The 18330-nt window shown below is 36.7% G+C and overlaps 1 protein-coding gene across 1 annotated transcript in view; it reads left to right on the top strand.

Annotated features, from left to right (window-relative positions):
- Positions 1–18330, top strand: part of CNTNAP2 (contactin associated protein 2) — a gene marked incomplete at its 3' end in the record, with an annotated part of 2047702 nt that overhangs the window by 871867 nt on the left and 1157505 nt on the right. Inside the window, exons 7-8 of the mRNA XM_080931878.1 lie at positions 8778–8921; positions 12680–12944. Coding sequence (XP_080788004.1) covers positions 8778–8921; positions 12680–12944 — 409 coding nt within the window. The remainder of the gene's footprint in view (positions 1–8777; positions 8922–12679; positions 12945–18330) is intronic.

Here is an 18330-nt window from a genome sequence, read left to right as displayed (position 1 = left end):
TTGTTTTGATTTGCATTTCTCTGATGACTAAGAATGTCAAGCACTTCCTTAGATGCTTCTCAGCCATTCCATATTCCTCAATTGAGAATTTTTTGTTTAGCTATGTACCCTGTTTTTAATAGGATTGTTTGATTCTCTGGTGTCTACCTAATTGAGTTCTTTGTATACCTTGAATATTGGGCTCCTATCAGATGTGAGGTTGGTAAAGACCTTTTCCCAATGTTGGCTGCCATTTTGTTTTCTTGACAGTGTCCTTAGCCTTACAGAAACTTTGCAATCTCATTAAGTTGCATTTGTCATTCTTTGACCTTAGAGCACAAACCTTTGGTGTGTTCAGGAAAATATCCCCTGTGCCTATGTGTTCTAAGGTTTTTTCCACTTTCTCTTCTAATAGTTTCAGTGTACCTGGTTTAATGTGGAGATATTTGATCCACTTGCACTTTAGCTTTTTACAAGGAGATAAGAAAGGGTCTATTTTTATTGTTCTGCATACTGAGTTCCAGTTGGACCAACACCATTTGTTGAAGAGTCTGTCCTTTTTCCGTTGAATGTTACAGTTCCTTTGTCAAAAGTCAAGTGACCATATGTGTGAGGGATCTTTTCTTAAACTTCTATTTTGTTCCACTGATCAATATGCCTATCTTTGTACCAATACCATGCAATTTTTAACAGAATTGCCTTGTAATATCACTTGAAGTCAGGATGGTGATTCCCACAGATGTTTTTTTGTTGTTGAGGATGGATTTCAATACTCTTGGTTTTTGTTATTCCAGATGAAATTACACATTGCTCTTTCCAACTCAATGAAGAACTGGGTTGGCATTTTGATGGGGATTGCATTGAATATGTAGATTGCTTTTGGTAAGATTTTGCCATTTTTACAATGTTGATCCTTTCAATCCATGAGCATGGGAGATATTTCCATCTTCTTGATTTCCTTCTTCAGAGATTTGAAGTTCTTGTCATACATTTCTGTCATGTGCTTAGGTAAAGTCACACCAAGGGATTTCATATGGTTTTTGAATATTGTGAATGGTAGCTTTTCCCTAATTTCTTTATATGCATGTTTGTCTTTTGAGTAGAGGAAGGCAACTGATTTGTTTGATTAATTTTATATTCAACCACTTTGCTGAGGTTGTTTATCAGGTTTAGAAGTTCACTGTTGGAATTTTTGGGGTCACATAAATACACTATCATGTCCTCTGCAACTAGTGATATTTTTACTTCTTTCTTTTTGATTTGTATCCTTATGATTTCCTTTTACTGTCTAATTGCTCCAGCCAGGACTTCCAGTACTATATTGAATAGGTAGGAGAAGAGTGGGCAACCTTGTCTAGTCTCTGAATTTACTGGGATTGCTTCAAATTTCTCACCGTTAAGTTTAATATTGGTTATTGGTTTGCTGTATACTGCTTTATTATGTTTAGATATGGGCCTTGGATAATTTTTCTTTCCAAGACTTTTAACATGAAGGGGTGTTGTCAAATGCTTTCTCAGCATCTAGTGTGAAGACCATGTGGTTTTTTTCCTTTGAGTTATTTTATATGGTAGATTATACTGATGGATTTCGTATATTAAACCATCCCTACATCCCAGGAATTAAGCCTAATTGATCATCGTGAACGATCATTTTGATGTGTTCTTGGATTCGATTTGAAAGGATTTTGTTGAATATTTTTGCATCAATGTTCATAAATGAGATTGGTCTGAAGTTTTCTTTCCTTGTAGGGTCTTTGTGTGGTTTAGAAGCATGGGTTATTGTGGCCTTGGAAAATGAGTTAAGTAATATTTCATCTGACTCTATTTTATCAAATAATTTGGAGAATATTGGTATTAGGACTTCAATAAATATCTGATAGATTTCTGCACTGAACCCATCTGGACCTGGCCTTCGTTTGGATGGGAGGCTTTTGATGGCTTCTTATATTTTATAGGAGTTATGGGATTATTTTTGATGATTTACCTGGTCCTGGTTTAACTTTATTATCTGGTATCTTTCTAGAAATTAATCCATTTTCTCCAGATTTTTCCAGCTTTGTTGAGTATATGCTTTTGTAGTAGGATCTGATGATTTCTTGAATTTCCCCAGTTTCAGTTGTTAGGTCTCCACTTTCGTTTCTGACTTTGTAAATTTGGATACTCTCTCTTTGCCTTTTAGTTACACTGGCTAAGGGTTTACCAATCTTGTTAATTTTCTCAAAGAATCCTCTCTTGGTTTTATTGATTCTTTGAATGGTTCTTTTTGTTTCTCTTTGGTCAATTTCTGCTCTGAGTTTCATTATTTCTTGCCATCTACTCCTCTTGGGTATATCTGCTTCCTTTTGTTCTAGAGTTTTCAACAGTGCTGTCAAGTTGCTAGTTTATTCTCTTTCCAGTTTCTTTTTGGAAGCACTGAGAGCTATGAGTTTTCCTCTCAGTGCTGCTTTCATTACATCCCATAGGTTTGGGTATGTTGTATTTTCATTTACGTTAAATTCTAGAAAATCCTCAATTTCTTTCTTTATTTCTTCTTTGACCATGATATTGTTTAATAGAGTATTGTTCAGTTTCCTTGTCATATGGGCTTTTTTGTTTTTTCTGTTATTAAGGACCATCCTTTATTCTTGGTGATCTGAGAGGATTTATGGGAATATTTCAATCTTCTTATATCTATTGAGGCTTGTTTTGTGACCTATTATATGGTCAATTTTGAAGAAGGTGCTGTGAGGTACTGAGAGGAAGGTGTATTCTTTTGTTTAAGGTGACATATTCTGTAGATGTTTACTAATTCCAACTGGTTCATAACCTCTGCTAGTTTCACTGCATCCTTGTTCAGTTTCTGCTTCCATGATCAGTCCATTGATGAGAGTGGGGTGTTGAGGTCTCCCACTATTATTGTGTGAGGTGCCATATATTTTTTGAGCTTTAGTAGGGTTTGTTTTATGAATATGGGTGCTTTTTTATTTGGAATATATATGTTAAGGATTGAGAGCTCTTCTTGATAAATTTTCCTGTAATAAGTAAAAAGTGTCCTTCCTTATCTTTTTTGATAACTTTTGGCTAAAAATCTACTTTATTCTATATTGTAATGTTTCTTGAGGCCATTTGCTTGGAAGATTTTCTAACCTTTTACTCTGAGATAATATCTGTTTCTAATATGACTTTACGGTATGCAGCAAAATGCTGGATTCTGTTTATGTATCCAGTCTGATAGCCTATGTCTTTTTATTGGAGAATTGAGTCCATTTATGTTGAAAGACCCCCGGGGGGTATCTTCCGTCTGAAGAGACCCCTCCCAAGGAGCAGCGAGACCACTCACTTCGGATGCAAGTAGCAAGAGGTTTATTTACACAGGTACCAGTGGGCACACAGTCTCTCAGAGGACTTGTGCGCCGGACAAAGGGGCAGTCCCCCTTTTATAGGGCTTTGGGGGGGCAGAAGCAAGGTACAGAAGCAGAAGCATAGCAACAGGGTTTTAATTGGTTAGTTTAAATGTGGCCAGGGAGTGAGCCCAAGGACATGGCTCCAAGGAAACAGCTCCTGATACCAGCTGGGGCTGCAGCTCCTGAGAATAGTTGCCTTGGGCTTATCTAAGTGTGGAAACTATGGCAGACATATGGCTCCAAGGACACAACTCTTGGTTCTAGTCGGGGGCTGCAGCTTATCTGAAAGCTGGGCTTGTCTGAATGTCTTCCTTTCTTTGTCTATTGCTAGCTGGCCGCCCACCAGTATCTTGCTTGGCCACCTGGGACCCCGACCCAGCCTGCACAGCCTTACAGACCCAAGTTCTCAGAAGAGGAGGGCGGCCTGGGCCCCTCCTTTTGGACAAGGAGTTGTTTTTCGTCCTTGCTTTAACATGTGTGGCAGGATGTCCTTGCCTTGGTCCAGGTGGTCAACTGCAGATATTTTTGTTCTGACAAAGACTGGGCTGTCCTCTGGCTCACTTTTGTTTCAGTATTTTTTTTTATCCTTGCCTGCTCTGGGCCTAGCATGAAATGGCGTTATTGCAGCTAAAGCAGGAGGGGGTCTTTCAATGTCAAAAGATATTAAGGAATCTTGGTTGCTGTTTCCTGCTACTTTTACAATTAAAGGTAGAATTGTGTCTGTGTGTCTTTCTTCTTTTGGTTTTCTTGCTTAGTTATTTTCTTGTTTTTACTAGGATGTAGTTTCCCTCCTTGTATTGGGTTTTCCACCTATTATACTTTGTAGTACTGGATTTCTGGTCAGATATTGTGTAAATTTAGTTTTGTCCTGGAATATCTTGGTCTCTCCATCTATGGTGATTGAGAGTTTTGCTGGCTGGGTATATCAGCCTGGGCTGACACTTGTGTTCTCTTAACATCTGTATGATGTCTGTCCAGAATCTTCTAGCTTTCATAATCTCTGTTGAGAAGTCAGGTGTAATTCTGATTAGTCTACCTTTATATGTTACATGATCTTTTCCCCTTACTGATTATAGTATTCTTTCTTTATTTTGAACACTTATTTTTTTGACTATTATGTGTTGGGAATAATTTCTTTTCTGGCCCACTCTATTTGGAATTATGTATGCTTCTTTTATGCTCATGTTCATCTCATTCTTAAAGTTAGGGAAGTATTCTTCTACGGTTTTCTTAAATATATTTACTGTGCCTCTTATTTGATATTCTTTGCCCTCTTCTATTTCTATTACCCTTAGGTTTTGTCTTCTCATTGCATCCTGGATCTGGACATTTTGTGTTAGGATCTTTTTGGCTTTTGCATCTTCTCTGACTGTTTTTTCTATGTTTTCAATGTTGTCTTCACCCCCTGAGATTCTCTTCCCCATCTCTTGTAGTCTGTTGAAGATGCTTGCATCTGTGACTCCTGATTTCGTTTTTTGGTTTTTCTCATCCAGGGTTGCCTCTTTTAGCGTTTTCTTTATTGTTTCTATTTCCATTTTCAATTCTTTCATTTCTTTGGTTCTGTTGTCCTGTATTTCTTTGAGTGTTTTTCCTGTTTCCTCTTTAAAAGCTTCTATTTGTTTTTGGTTGTCCTCCTGTACTTGTTTAAGGGAGTTATTTATGCTCTCCTCAAAGATCTCCATCATCATTTTGAGGTATAATTTCAGGTCTGAGTCTTCTTTTTTTGGAGTGTTTGGCATTCCACTGCTTGGTGTGATGGGATAGCTAGGTACTGATGTTGCCACGTTGTCTTTGTTTCCATTGCTTAAGTTCTTTCACTTTACTCTTGCCATCTTGTTGTCTGTGATTATAGGTCATCTTGTTGTACCCATCTCTCCCATGTCCCTATGGGCTCGAGTTTTCAGGAAGAACACTGATTCTGATTGTTTGACATTTGGTGGGCAAGCAGTGAGTCTGTTAGCAGTGACTCAGCTCTGTGTGGACTCAGATGTGAGAGCTCTTTTGAGGCTTTTCTGGTAGCTCATCCCTGTGCCTACAGGTTCTGAGTACTACTAGCAGGGACATGGCTGTTTATCTGTGCCACTATTTACATTTTTCCCAATAGTACAGTACTTTCTGTTCTCTGAGGACTCCCGATTTTCTCTCCCTGAGCCTATGTGTCAGACTCCTCTCTAGTCTAGTTGTAAGAGGGTGTGTAGAGTTGAACTTCAAGCACTGCTTTTCCTGGGCAAACCCTGGCTCCCACTGACAAGGGCTTGTGCCTTACTGTGGACCTGTGTGTATAGACTTTGAGCCAGGGTTTTTCAGGTGGATCCCGAGTCCCTATGCCAGAGTTTTGGCTCCACTGAACCAGAGGGCTACATTTTCTGTGTGCTCTGACTAGCCCTCTCTGTGCTTTGGCTACTCACCAGCCCTGTGTCCCTGGATCTCTGCTGTTCCCGGTGGCAAATGGTCTGAGTGTTTGGTTCCTGTGCAAGGACTTTCTAGGCAGATACCAAGTCCCTATGCCAGGGTTCCTACTCCTCTAAACCAACTTGAGGTGTAGGGAGCCGTTTGTGCTGCACCCAAAAATGGTGCTGGTGCTGCACCCAAACATGGTGCCGGCTTCCCGCCGAGAACTCAGCAAACAGAGCTGTTGCCCAGCCAAGAGACTTAATGCGTATGCACCACATAAGTCACAGCCCACCCCCGGAGCACGTGATTGAGCTACAGGAGGATGCACCAATCAGGTAGCAACACAAGTCTCCTAGGCATGTATAGCAGTGCATTTTCTCCCCCACGTGAAAAGAAGAAGAGGAAGACAGTGGGGAGATTGCGGGAGACCCCACGTGGAGGGATGGCGGAGAGGCACCACGTGGAGAGGGACCCGATAGGAGAGATTGCGGGAGGTCCCACGTGGACAGAGACTGGACAGAAAGATCGCTCATGGGGGACCGCGCGTGAGAGGCTGTCTAGAGAGTAGAACTCGGTAGGGAGTCCCTGACTCAGAGACAAGTTTCCTGCTCATGAAGCCCCTGCTCAAAGTGCTGTTCAATAAAGGTTATCCGCAGAAGAAGCTGTTTGTTTTGTTGCATGCCTGTTCCTAGCAGCGGGAAGCATGGGCGCGTGACATGGAGGGCCACATTTTTTGTGTGCTTGGCCTAGACCTTTCTGTGCTTTGGCTACTCACAGCAGTCTCACTAGGACTGTGTTTCTGGATCTACCATGCTTTTATCAAAACACATCTCTGCTTGGGAATCAAAGAGTGACTCTCCCCAGTGGGTTTTTATTTTTATTTTTTGACTTATGAATGGACTATAGATATAAAAAATGTTAAACCATTATCATTCAGAAGAACTAAAAGCCTGGGTTCAAATCCCTTTTGACCTTCACAGTTTCAGATATATGTTGCTGTAAATATTAAAAATTAATCTGTTGCTATTGGTTTTGTGTAGTGAGATTCTGCAGGTGCTTTCAGTCTGGGGAGCCTCTCCAGTGGGGAGCCAAGTGCAGTATCCTAAGGGACTTAGTTACCAAACCTAGTATCCATACATCTTGTTCCTTGGGCCTGTATGCCCTCTCCTCAGACGGGCAACAGAGAATGAACTATCAGTTCCAGCTGCCTCTCAGCCATTGCTTTCACACACTGTCTTCCACAGCCGGGTAAAAGCATGACTCAACAATCAATAATCTATCAAACAAATTTATATGTTAAATTCTCAACCCATAATCTCTCCACACAATAAGCTTACAGCCAGTTGATAATGATATAAACTGCCTACTTAGATAAGATAAATTGACCTATAGAGAGGTCCAGCCCTAGAAAGTATACATAATTACCCATGGCTACTTAGAGCCACACAGGGGAGATGGGTCATCTTTGTCTTCCATCTTGAATTGCCCACTTCTCCTTCTCTTCGGCCTTACGAAAACTCTATTTCCACCCTCTCTCTAATGCCCAATCATGTACTTTGTTTACATCAACCTACACACACACACACACACACTAATATTAACAATACATTTTTAAAAAAATAATATAAGTTCTATGTCTATGAACCCCTTAAAAGTAATCAACAACAACAACAACAAAAAAAAAAAACCTCTATAGCTATCTAGTATTTCATTTTGACATTATAGTCACTATCATCACTACCAGAATTGATTTCTTAAAACCTAGACCGACTAGGTCACTATAACTTATAAATATTCTCTTAACATTTCTACTATTTCCAACTACTCTATATTTTCATTTTGTAGATTCCTAATTATTTCCTATGTGTTTATTTTTAAATTCTCTTCTCATGTATGAATCATTGCTTGTGGTGTATATTCAGCGTAACATGACTTATAATAGTTAATTTTATTTTACAAGGTGTTTTTTTTAAAAACATTGTGTCATAAACAATTATTATTTTCTCTTTTTCTCTAAAACTAATTAAGCATTTTAAGTGCCAGAACACTAAATAATGAAACATAATTTACTCATGTACCTCCTGATATGTAGCACACCCTTACTTTATATCAAATATAAAGTCTTCACTTTTCAAGAATGTCTCAACAGTTGCTTTTACATGAAAAACTATAAGGGAAAAATTGATAGTGATAACACTGAAAAAATCTCAACTCCAAATATTTTGACATTAGAGCTACAATTATACTTTTATTCATTGATGCACTATTGATAAAGTATAATTTTGTGTCATTTGTACAGAGGCTACAAACTGATAAGAAAATCATATCACCTAGAAGCCTTTATGCTCAATGGAGCATGTGTAGGCGGTTTGGTATTACTCCTTAAGGTCTGCAAGATCTATAAAATGCACAAACCTTGATGATTCAACTTACAATCCCTGTGCCCCACAAAGTCCATAAGTCATACGCTAATGGTATTTTTTAGCTGTTTTCTACATTCAAAATAATTTTAATGAACATTTGACTCAAAGAATCATTAGACTTCACAAAACCTCCAGAGAGTAAGTATAGTATTCTTTGCTTTAGGCTACACTTTTATCAGCTTATTATATTAGTTCTGGTTGTCTTGAGATTAGTAGAGGCATTTATTGGTAACATGTCTTTAAATGATAAATATGAAAATCTAGTTTTTATATTCCTTAATAAAATAAAGTTTCCAGATAAAATCTTTCTAAAATTATCTCAAAACAATTTATAAAATGCCTTTAGATTTTTAAAACAATGCAAATAGTGACATTTGACATTTTATTGGTAAAGTTATAAACTAATTATTGGAATTAATGATTTCATTATGTGTTTCAGCAACAGCATAATGTAATGAGCAAAAGATTTTTTAGGCAACATATTATAACGTTTGCATAACTTTTACTGAAATAAAGGTGTCTGACATTAGTTGTATTTATAATTTTGTTTCATTTATTGTAAGAAAATGTAAACATTTACATGTATTTTTTTTCAAAGATAACATTTGGAGGAATACCTTTCTCTGGCAAGCCAAGTTCCAGTAACAGAAAGAACTTCAAGGGCTGCATGGAAAGCATCAACTACAATGGTGTCAATATTACTGATCTTGCCCGAAGAAAAAAATTAGAGCCATCAAATGTGGTAAGAGTCCAGAATATTGATCCAGGAGCATTGAATAACAACAGACATATAGCCCTTTTCACACTACATGGGTTCAGCTCAATAACATAAAGCAGACATTGCCCAACAATGTATAGATACTTTATGTACTCAACATTCACATTGACTTTGGGTTAAGCTTGTGTGTCCAGTAATTTTTAAAGTGTCCATTTAGGACTTATAAGAAAGAAGACTGACTAACAGTCGCAGAGGAAGATTTTAGAGGATAAAGAGGGTGACCATACTTAATTATATGCATATATGGAAATGTCAATAAAGAACATTGCGGTTATATAAAATAAGTATCCCTGTAATAATTCAATAATGACTTAAATTTAAAACAAAAATATTTTCTGGGGGAAAAAGAAAGGGAGCCACAAAAACTCACACTGAGTTTATTCAGGATCCTTTGGAGATTGGCTTCAGCTTTCTTGGAGAAGAACAAGTAGTGAAGTTATTTCAGCATCCTGCCTCCCTTTGTACTGCTGGGTAGCACAAAAGAAACTAACAAATGTTAATCATGGGGCTTCTCTATGGTTCTGCCTGGTCAGAAACTATTTCTGTTTAAACACTGCCATGTGGGAGTGAGTGCCTGAGATTGTAAGGACCACTCTCTTGAAAACCACCAAGTTTTCGAGACAATTCCTTTACTCTTTACACTGTCTCTAAAACACTCTGATGGTGCTATTTTTCCAAATTTGAGCTCATGATCGACAATGACAAAAGTCAAAAGAATACCTGGACAAATACATAGTCTCAACTCAGGGAGGAGACTTCAGTAAGAGAAAAAAATGCAAAACTAGTTTAAAGCAAATGATTCTGTGATAATGTTTTTTCTTAAATATAGTGAGGAATTAGCACTAATAATAAAATCCTGAAATTTGAGCCACTTTAAGCAAGTGATAAAGAATAGACTTAGAGAAAGATAACTTTATCGCAAAGCAGCACTGTGATAAGGTTTGCACAGATATCCACTATAATGTGAGATGATACCATAAGAAAATATGAACCTCCTGATTGCTTCTCTAACTAGGCCAGCTCAGCTGGCTCAATAAACTCCCAAATTCAACACCATACCTGTCTCTTAGGAGGTCTGCTCTACCCAGATACACACAGACAGGAGTCTAGTATGTCTGTCCTCTGAGAAGCCCTACCAGCAGCTGACTGAGACAGACAAAAATACTTACACCCAACCATTGGACTGAAGTCAGAGACCCCTTATGGTTGAATTAATCAAAAGATTGAAAAAGCTTAAGGGGAGGGTGACCCCATATGTAGACAAGCAGTCCCAATAAACCCAGACCCCAGGAAGCTCCCAGATACTGAGCCACCACTCAGGCTGTGTACAAGGGATAGTCTAAAGCCCCTGGCACTTATATAACAGAGTACTGCCTGGTCTGGTCTCAGTTGGATAAGAAGTGCCTAATCCTCTAGAGACTTGAGGCCTCAGAGAAGGAGAATGACTGTCAGTGGGGACCACCCTCTGGGAGACAAGAGGGAGGAGGAATGGAATGAGAAACTGTATGAGGAGGGACTCAGAGGTGGAACTATGCCCGGAGCTACGTCTGGAATGTAAATATTTTTTTTTCTAAAGAGAAAAATATGAACATTTTGTAAATTATAAATATTAAGATTAAACCTGGAATAACAACTTTCCAAGGTGACTCTAAGTGATAAGTATAGCTTATAGGCCCTATATAGGTGACCATTTGAATGACTCATACATACACCCAAATACACACATCACCTATACTAAACACAAAAAAATACACTTTGCATATTATGTACCCGCAAATACACGCACTAACACCCACTGCATACTGGACATGCCACCACACATTCCACTTACTACACACACACAAACCTACTGTCTGCGCTGCTATATTGCAGTGAAGAGACCTTGAACAAGGCAACTCTTATAACAGAAAGTATAGAATTGGAGGGCTTGATTAACGTTTCAGAAGGTTGGTGGGTTGTCATCATGGTGAGAAGCATAACATGAGCATGGATCTAGAGCAGTAATTAATAATTACCTCCTGATCTGAAGCAGAGGGGAGGAGAAAGGGAGGGAGGGAAGGAGGAAGCCTGACATGGATTTTTGAACATCTAGGTCCAAGTAAGTAACACAACTCCTCCTACAAGGCCACAGCTACCATAATGCTTTCACTCACAGTATTAGTGAAAAAATTTGCAAATATATGAACCTATGGGAACAATTATTCAAACCACACTACACATATATAACATACAATACAAAACAATACAAAATGCTGACCAATGCACACAGTGTAATACACATGTATACCACATAGTAATGCACAGAGAGACACATATCTACTATTCATTATACACATGTACAAATGCACACATCTTGTTTGTCACATACAATAATGCAGAGACAATCACATAATATAAACTTACAAGCACTAGTAGAGCAATTGATATACATAGAAGCACAAACAGACTATGAGCACACATGCCACAGTCTATGAGTGCATATAAACACACAAACATAATCCACATACTATTCACTCCTTCTAACACACACAGTCCATATGTCATATATACACGCACATACACACTCACACACACATACTTTTAAGGTTTAAGCATTGGATAAAATGGCACAAGGGTCTTTTCACTGTTCTTAGACAATGACATTTCAGAAGAAAGGTGTAAATTGAAATATTATTTGCATTTTTAATAAGTAAAATATTCGTTCTAACTAAACCTCAGAGTTGATTTTGAGACATATCTATTTAGTACTCAAACTACAAACTACAGAGTACCACCTATGGAAGCACATTACCAAGGCAACTAAAACTACAATGAATGTTGAAAAGAGATTACATATGAATTCTGTGACATAGAACATTTTGTAAACCGTCTTTCAAAGTGACTATTCACTAAGAAATTTTCTCAAAGGTATTAGTAGCTTTTATTTCAGTGAAATTCACTCAGCTGCCGCAGACACCCTATCTTCTCACAACCACACTATTCCTGTTGGGTGCACTAGCTCACCCGCCACTACTCTTTCTCAGAAATTCTCTGTAATTGTCCGAGACACAAACCATCAACTTTATACAACAGCCAAGTGCTCGCATATAACACCTCAGTTGTTCTGCATAGGCAGTTCTTATCCATGGAAAGGTAAACATGCTTTAAAAAATAAACTGCAAAGTTACAGAAAATGTAAATTCAAATATTACCTGAAGAAGATAATTTGATTCAGATTTAATAGTTAATAGGCTACAATGCAATATTTGGGCTTTGGGGATATTTTATATAATATATAGATATATAAATTTATAAATATATAAATATAATGTATAATATATAATTATATTTATTATATTTTACATTATAATATAAGTATATTATACATTGTACTTGCATATATACATATTTATGTACATCATAGTGACACAGAGATAAAACTATCCTCAAATTCCTAAACATATAGAAGACAATTTCTTAAAAGGATGAAAAAAATCCATAATGTGGTCTCCCTGTCACAGCAGGCAGGTAAACTGTCAGTCTTTTCACAGGTTTAACTTGCTACACTCTGAACTAGAAGTTCAACTATTACATTATTGGGTCTAACCCAGCAGGATTCATGCGTGCACTGAATCAGGCTGAGGTGTTAGCCCTTAAGTTTAGTATGGATTTGAACACTGCTTTGACATTTGTAGAACCAGCTCTTGGTCAATACCCTCACATAGATGTTTATTTGCTTGCAGGGGAACCTGAGCTTTTCTTGTGTGGAGCCCTATACAGTACCAGTCTTCTTCAATGCTACAAGCTACCTGGAGGTGCCTGGCAGGCTTAATCAGGACCTGTTCTCAGTCAGTTTCCAGTTTAGGACTTGGAACCCCAGTGGTCTCCTGCTCTTCAGTCACTTTGCAGATAACTTGGGCAATGTGGAGATTGACCTTGTGGAGAGCAAAGTGGGTGTCCATATAAACACCACACAGACCAAGACAAGCCAAATCGACATCTCCTCAGGTCAGTGTCATGTTTGAATTTGCTTCTAAAATTTCTATCAATGGTCCCAAAGCTGACCTTGGTCTCTCTCCCTCTCTCTCTCCTGCCCTCTCCCACTCCTCCTCCCCCTCCCCTTCTCCCTCTCCCTTCTCTCACTTTCTCTCTCACCCTGTCTTCCCTCCTCCCTCCCCCACTTCTTTCATTCATTTCTTTCTTCTTTCTGAAACTGGCATTACAGGCTAATGGTTATATGTCCATTTGAAATTTTAAAATGTTTTCTTCATTGCCTTAAATTGTGCATATGAGAAATAGAGGTGATAAAAATGATAGGGTATGAGGAAAGAAGAAAGTCGGTTGACCTTGATTATACAACATAAATCTACTAATCCTTCTAGACCAGAAGTTTTCAACCTGTTGGTTGTGAAACTCTTAGGGCTTTTGTATCAGGTATTCTTGTATCAGATATTTACATGGTGATTCTTAACAGTAGCAGATTAAATTTATGAATTATAGTTATGTAAATGTCTATAAAATACGAGGAAATGCATTAGAGGATTGCAATTTTAAAAAGCTGAGAGCCACATTTCTAGATGTGATATCATATTTAGTAGAGAAATTGGTATTCCTTGGCATGCTTATTTTATGTATAAGGTCAAATAACATTTGCAGTTACATGACAGTGTTTGGTATCTTTTCACCTCATGGGGATTTAAGTAGTTCTTACTATTAGTTTAAAGATAATTATATGTTTAATGGAATAGGCTAATTACCTCAGTCAATACTCCAAAGTGTTACTCGTAGAAACCTATATGGCATGTGTTAGAAAAAAAAATAGCAAGAGGTAAATACAAAACAGAATAGTAAAAATGTATATATCAACTGAGGAAAGGCAGGCTTGGCTTTATTGGACACTGTTTTAAGTAGGTATTCTTATGATATCATAAGCTAAAGCTTAGTATATACTATAAGTTTAGACTTAAGAGTCCTTACATATTCCTAGATAACTATAGTATTGCAAAAAATGATACTGCAACATGAGATACTATAAACCAGAAAAAAAGAACTAGATGCAATTTGGTGATAAACATTATTTGTTCCTTGAAACAGGAGCATTAGTTACATGTTGAGGGGATACACAAAATACCAACCAAAACCAACAGGTATGGATAAGTTTGGCTTAACTAACAAGATAATGGTATGTTCTGTGATGGCAGCAGAAGCAAAAAGCAGCTAACCACCTTTCAATGGGGGAGCAGCGACAACAGTGATGTTTAATTTGCAAGTAGCAATTCTGAAATATATTGGAGAGAGGAAAGTAGCATTTACAGAGCACTTAGTACAGATGTGCCAATTACAAGGGAGGAGGTCATGCTAAATAAACCAGGTGTGTAACTTCCTCTGCAATTTTGAATAGTACATGGTTATTCTGTAAGTGTAGTGCAGACACCTGACACCCTTTCAAACACACAATTATTTGGTTCCTATCTTTTCTTCACCCCAGCTCTAGGCTTCAAGCTCCTCCAGGGCTGAGGTCATATATAATCTGTTCCTAGCTTGTGCTTTTATAGCACCATTTGGAAGAGATGTTCCAGAAAGATTCTATAATTTCAGCATTAACTTGTTGCACTAGCTGTCAATCAGATGTTCCACTGAAGGAGTCCTGTCTCCTCATACAACGGGCTCTGTTTATCTGTTAGGACTAGCTCCATGGCCTTCACCTCTTCACAGAACTGTACATCACTGTTCTTAAGGGCTGTAAGTGCCAAGGCACTCCTGCTTGCATTCTGCACTTGATTTTAGCCAAAAGGCCAAGAAGTAGATTGCTTGTTTCTGATTTTACATTATTATTTTCTAATTTTACCTGCAAGTCAGTTGAAATGATGAATCAACCAAATTTTATATTTTTCTTCTCTGGTAAGCTCATCTGGGGAGGTTCAGAGTAAACAGGAACTATCCGGAGACCCAGAATAAGATAGAGCAAATATACATAAATGATTTATACAGTTGAAAAGTAATCTACCACGAGGACTAAAGGCTCTGTTCTAATAGCTAAACACATAACGGTGTTAGCATGTAGTCCTACCTCCTGGCATTATTTAAGCAAACCAAATTGCTGTTGGGTTTCCATGTAACCAAATCATCGTGCTTGAAATAATAATATTTTAACACAATGATTATTAAACTTATTCATTTATTTCAAGTCTATTATGGCTCTAAGATGTTCTTATCTAACAAACTATTAAAAAGTAAAGATTAAACAAAATAATCAAACTCAAAGAATATGTAAATATTCATCCTTAAATCAATAATTAATGTTTTTGTAAATTCAGCTAGTTGACCTTAATAGATTGTCTTAAGGACAGGATTGGACTTCATAATATTTATATGTACTTAAAATGTTATGATTAAACATATTTTCAAGAACCAAGTGTCAGTAACAGAATGATTTCCAACAAAAATACAATTTGTCGAGATAACTTCTCAACTGGTCAATTGACTGACATGAAATCATAAAGAACTGAGTGTAGATTCCAAGGACACCTAAAAGATCCAGGTTTGATAGTGGCAGTGACTTTATTGAAAATACTGTGTAGAAAGAAGAGATGTTTCCTCGGACAAGCAAATATTTTTAACACAAAAAAATATATAAGAGAAAAATACCGACCAGTAACATATTGTTGAATGCATACATGCAATGAAAGGTCAGTCCAAAGTTTCTCAGATATAGTCATTAAATGCTCTAAACTTCTTTCTAATATTCATAAAATATTTTGTGTTCAGGGTGAAGACATTCAGTTAATTCAAATTCCCTCTATTCTCTCCTTTATAATGTAGTTCTTGAATATTGATCTGAAGCAAATTTTACAGCTAAGAAGATAATCTATACAGCTTACATTTTTCTTACTCCTGTTTCAACTAGTCAAGATGACTTTCCTGCATTTCTGGTAGTCTTTGGCAAATCACTCAATATATAAATGTAAGTTAACTAAGTGTCCTCAAATTGGCAGGTTGAGCTACCTTTCAATGGAAATATTTTCTAAGTTACAAAGCCAGTTTTAGAAAATCTGTAAATATATTTTTAAACTAATCATATTTTCTATTGATGTATGACATATATTTGTGATATAGCAGAAAAAAGTGGAGTGGCGGAATCATCTATAAAAATTGGCCTATAGGGCAACATCTGTTCTCTATGGGAAATTTTTAAATTTTATTTTACATATTCATAACTCTAGTTTAGATGGAAAAAATGATTAGTGTATTTCAAATAATTTGGGTCAAAGCATAGTAAGGAAGCATCTTGTGGCACACACACACACACACACACACACACACACACACACACACACACACAAAATCTATGATGCAAAGCTTCATGAAGTAAAATTAATTTTGCCATTTTTAATGTGCTATGATTATTTTGATATTCATTGTTAAAATGTATTCATGAGAATAATTGGCATGACCATGATATAAAACAATGAACTCGTCCCCTAAGTACACATCTGTTGCATAATTAGAAAACTTGGGATGTTCCAAAGCTTGAGGATGCCTGCAGTTGTTTAATCCATTTTTCATTTTGAAAAGTTAGCTGTATCTTCTAGGAATGGTACTACAACATTAGATAGACAGCAAAAAATAAAATATAAACTATTATTAAAAAGTTTTTTGACTTAGTGACCATCTGAAATTTTTTCAATATATCTCATTATTATGAAGCACAATATAAACAATTTCTCAGAATAATAAGTTATGGTATCTTATACTCATAAAATTATAAAGTATTATTTCACAGAACAGGCATATAAAATAAATGTGATTTCTGTTAATTACTTCTCTTAATCTGTTAGCAAAATTTCCTAATCAATTTTTATGCAAGAGTAAAGATAATATTTCAGAAAAATAATACTCCATATTTTCTTCCCTAAACCAGTTGTTTGACTTAGACCCCACTATGGAAAGTTCCTAGTTTTGTTTATGTAAATTTTGCTTCTATTTTTGAATGGTCTCTCAAAATCAGAACTGCTTCAGAAATCTGAATTCAGTAAGCATTACTTTTGTTTGTATTTCTATCTCTAGAGAACATCTTTTGTGGAGGTGTTTCATTTATTTGTCTTTCTTAGTAAAATTCCTTTGGAAAGCTTTGAATTGTATCTGGGTATTTTGAAGACAGAATAGATGGTTTATTCATTTGGTGTGTGCCTGGGAGCAACTAGGGAGTGAAGACAAGCTCCCAGTTCAATTTGAGCAGATGCATTTGCTGGGGACAAGTCATGACACAGTCAAGCAGCCAAACTTTTTTTTTTTAAATTTTTTTGTGAGCATTTTAAAATTTGGCCAACCAATTAGCATTTCTTTATAGGCTGGTGTTTAGTTTCCAATGTTCAGATGTCTCTTAAATGAAGTTTTTCTGTTTAATTTTTTTACTGTCAATAGATTTTTTAGTTCTATGGGTTTTATGCTTCATCATTCCCTAAGAAAAACCTTATCATCTAAAAAATCAAAATAATAGGGCCAATGAGATGTCTCAAAGAGTAAAGCAACTGGTACAAATCCTCAGGACCTCAGGAACCACATTGTGGAGGAAAAGAATTGAATCTTACAATTTTTCCTATAACCCATGCCTATGTCATAGCATGTTTGTGCATATGTGTGGACACATGCAAACACAAAAAGTAAATAGAATACGATACAAAAATAATATAGAAGATAATTTGGCTTTCTCAAGGATAAGGACTGAAATGGGTTAACTAACACTAAGATGTTAGTCCTAAAGTCACATAGACACAGCAACAGTAAAAGAACTCAACAGAATATGTGTTTACGTTCCTGTGTGTGGCATAAAGAGGAAAAGAGTCCATGAATTTAAGAGAGATACGGGTAGTAGGAGGGAAGAATGGGAAGTGAAAAATAATTTTAATTTAAATGTAAAATTCTAAATAAATTTAAAATGTAGAACTAATAAGTATTTCATGTATTTCAAATGAGTTGCATGAGATTGTTTTTTATCAAAGTCAATGGGAAATTGATAACTCATATTTGGTTCCATAGTTCAATTTTAAACAAACTTACTGTGTGGCTTTTTAAAGCCAAACATGGTGACACATGTGTATAATGCCAGCCAGAAGGATCACAAGGCTGAGAGCAGCATAATCTACATACAGAGATCCAGGTAAAATGTCTATGCATAGAACACTGTATTGGAATGAGCAACATAGATGTTTATGAAGATCTATAGATGTAAATACAGATGTCTTTGGAAATATCTATAACACAGGCTTCTGATTTTATTCTCCCCAATTCACAAATAGACTTTCTGTGAAAGCCACATGGTACCAAGTAAAAATAATTTTAGCACATGGTAACTAGCTTCTGGCTAGTTTCATCCAACTGACTTTCTATTATG

Source organism: Micromys minutus, assembly GCF_963924665.1.
Source record: "Micromys minutus genome assembly, chromosome: 18".
Lineage (NCBI taxonomy): Eukaryota > Metazoa > Chordata > Mammalia > Rodentia > Muridae > Micromys > Micromys minutus.
Note: the sequence above shows the minus strand (reverse complement) of the source record. Positions and strands in the feature narration are given on the sequence as shown.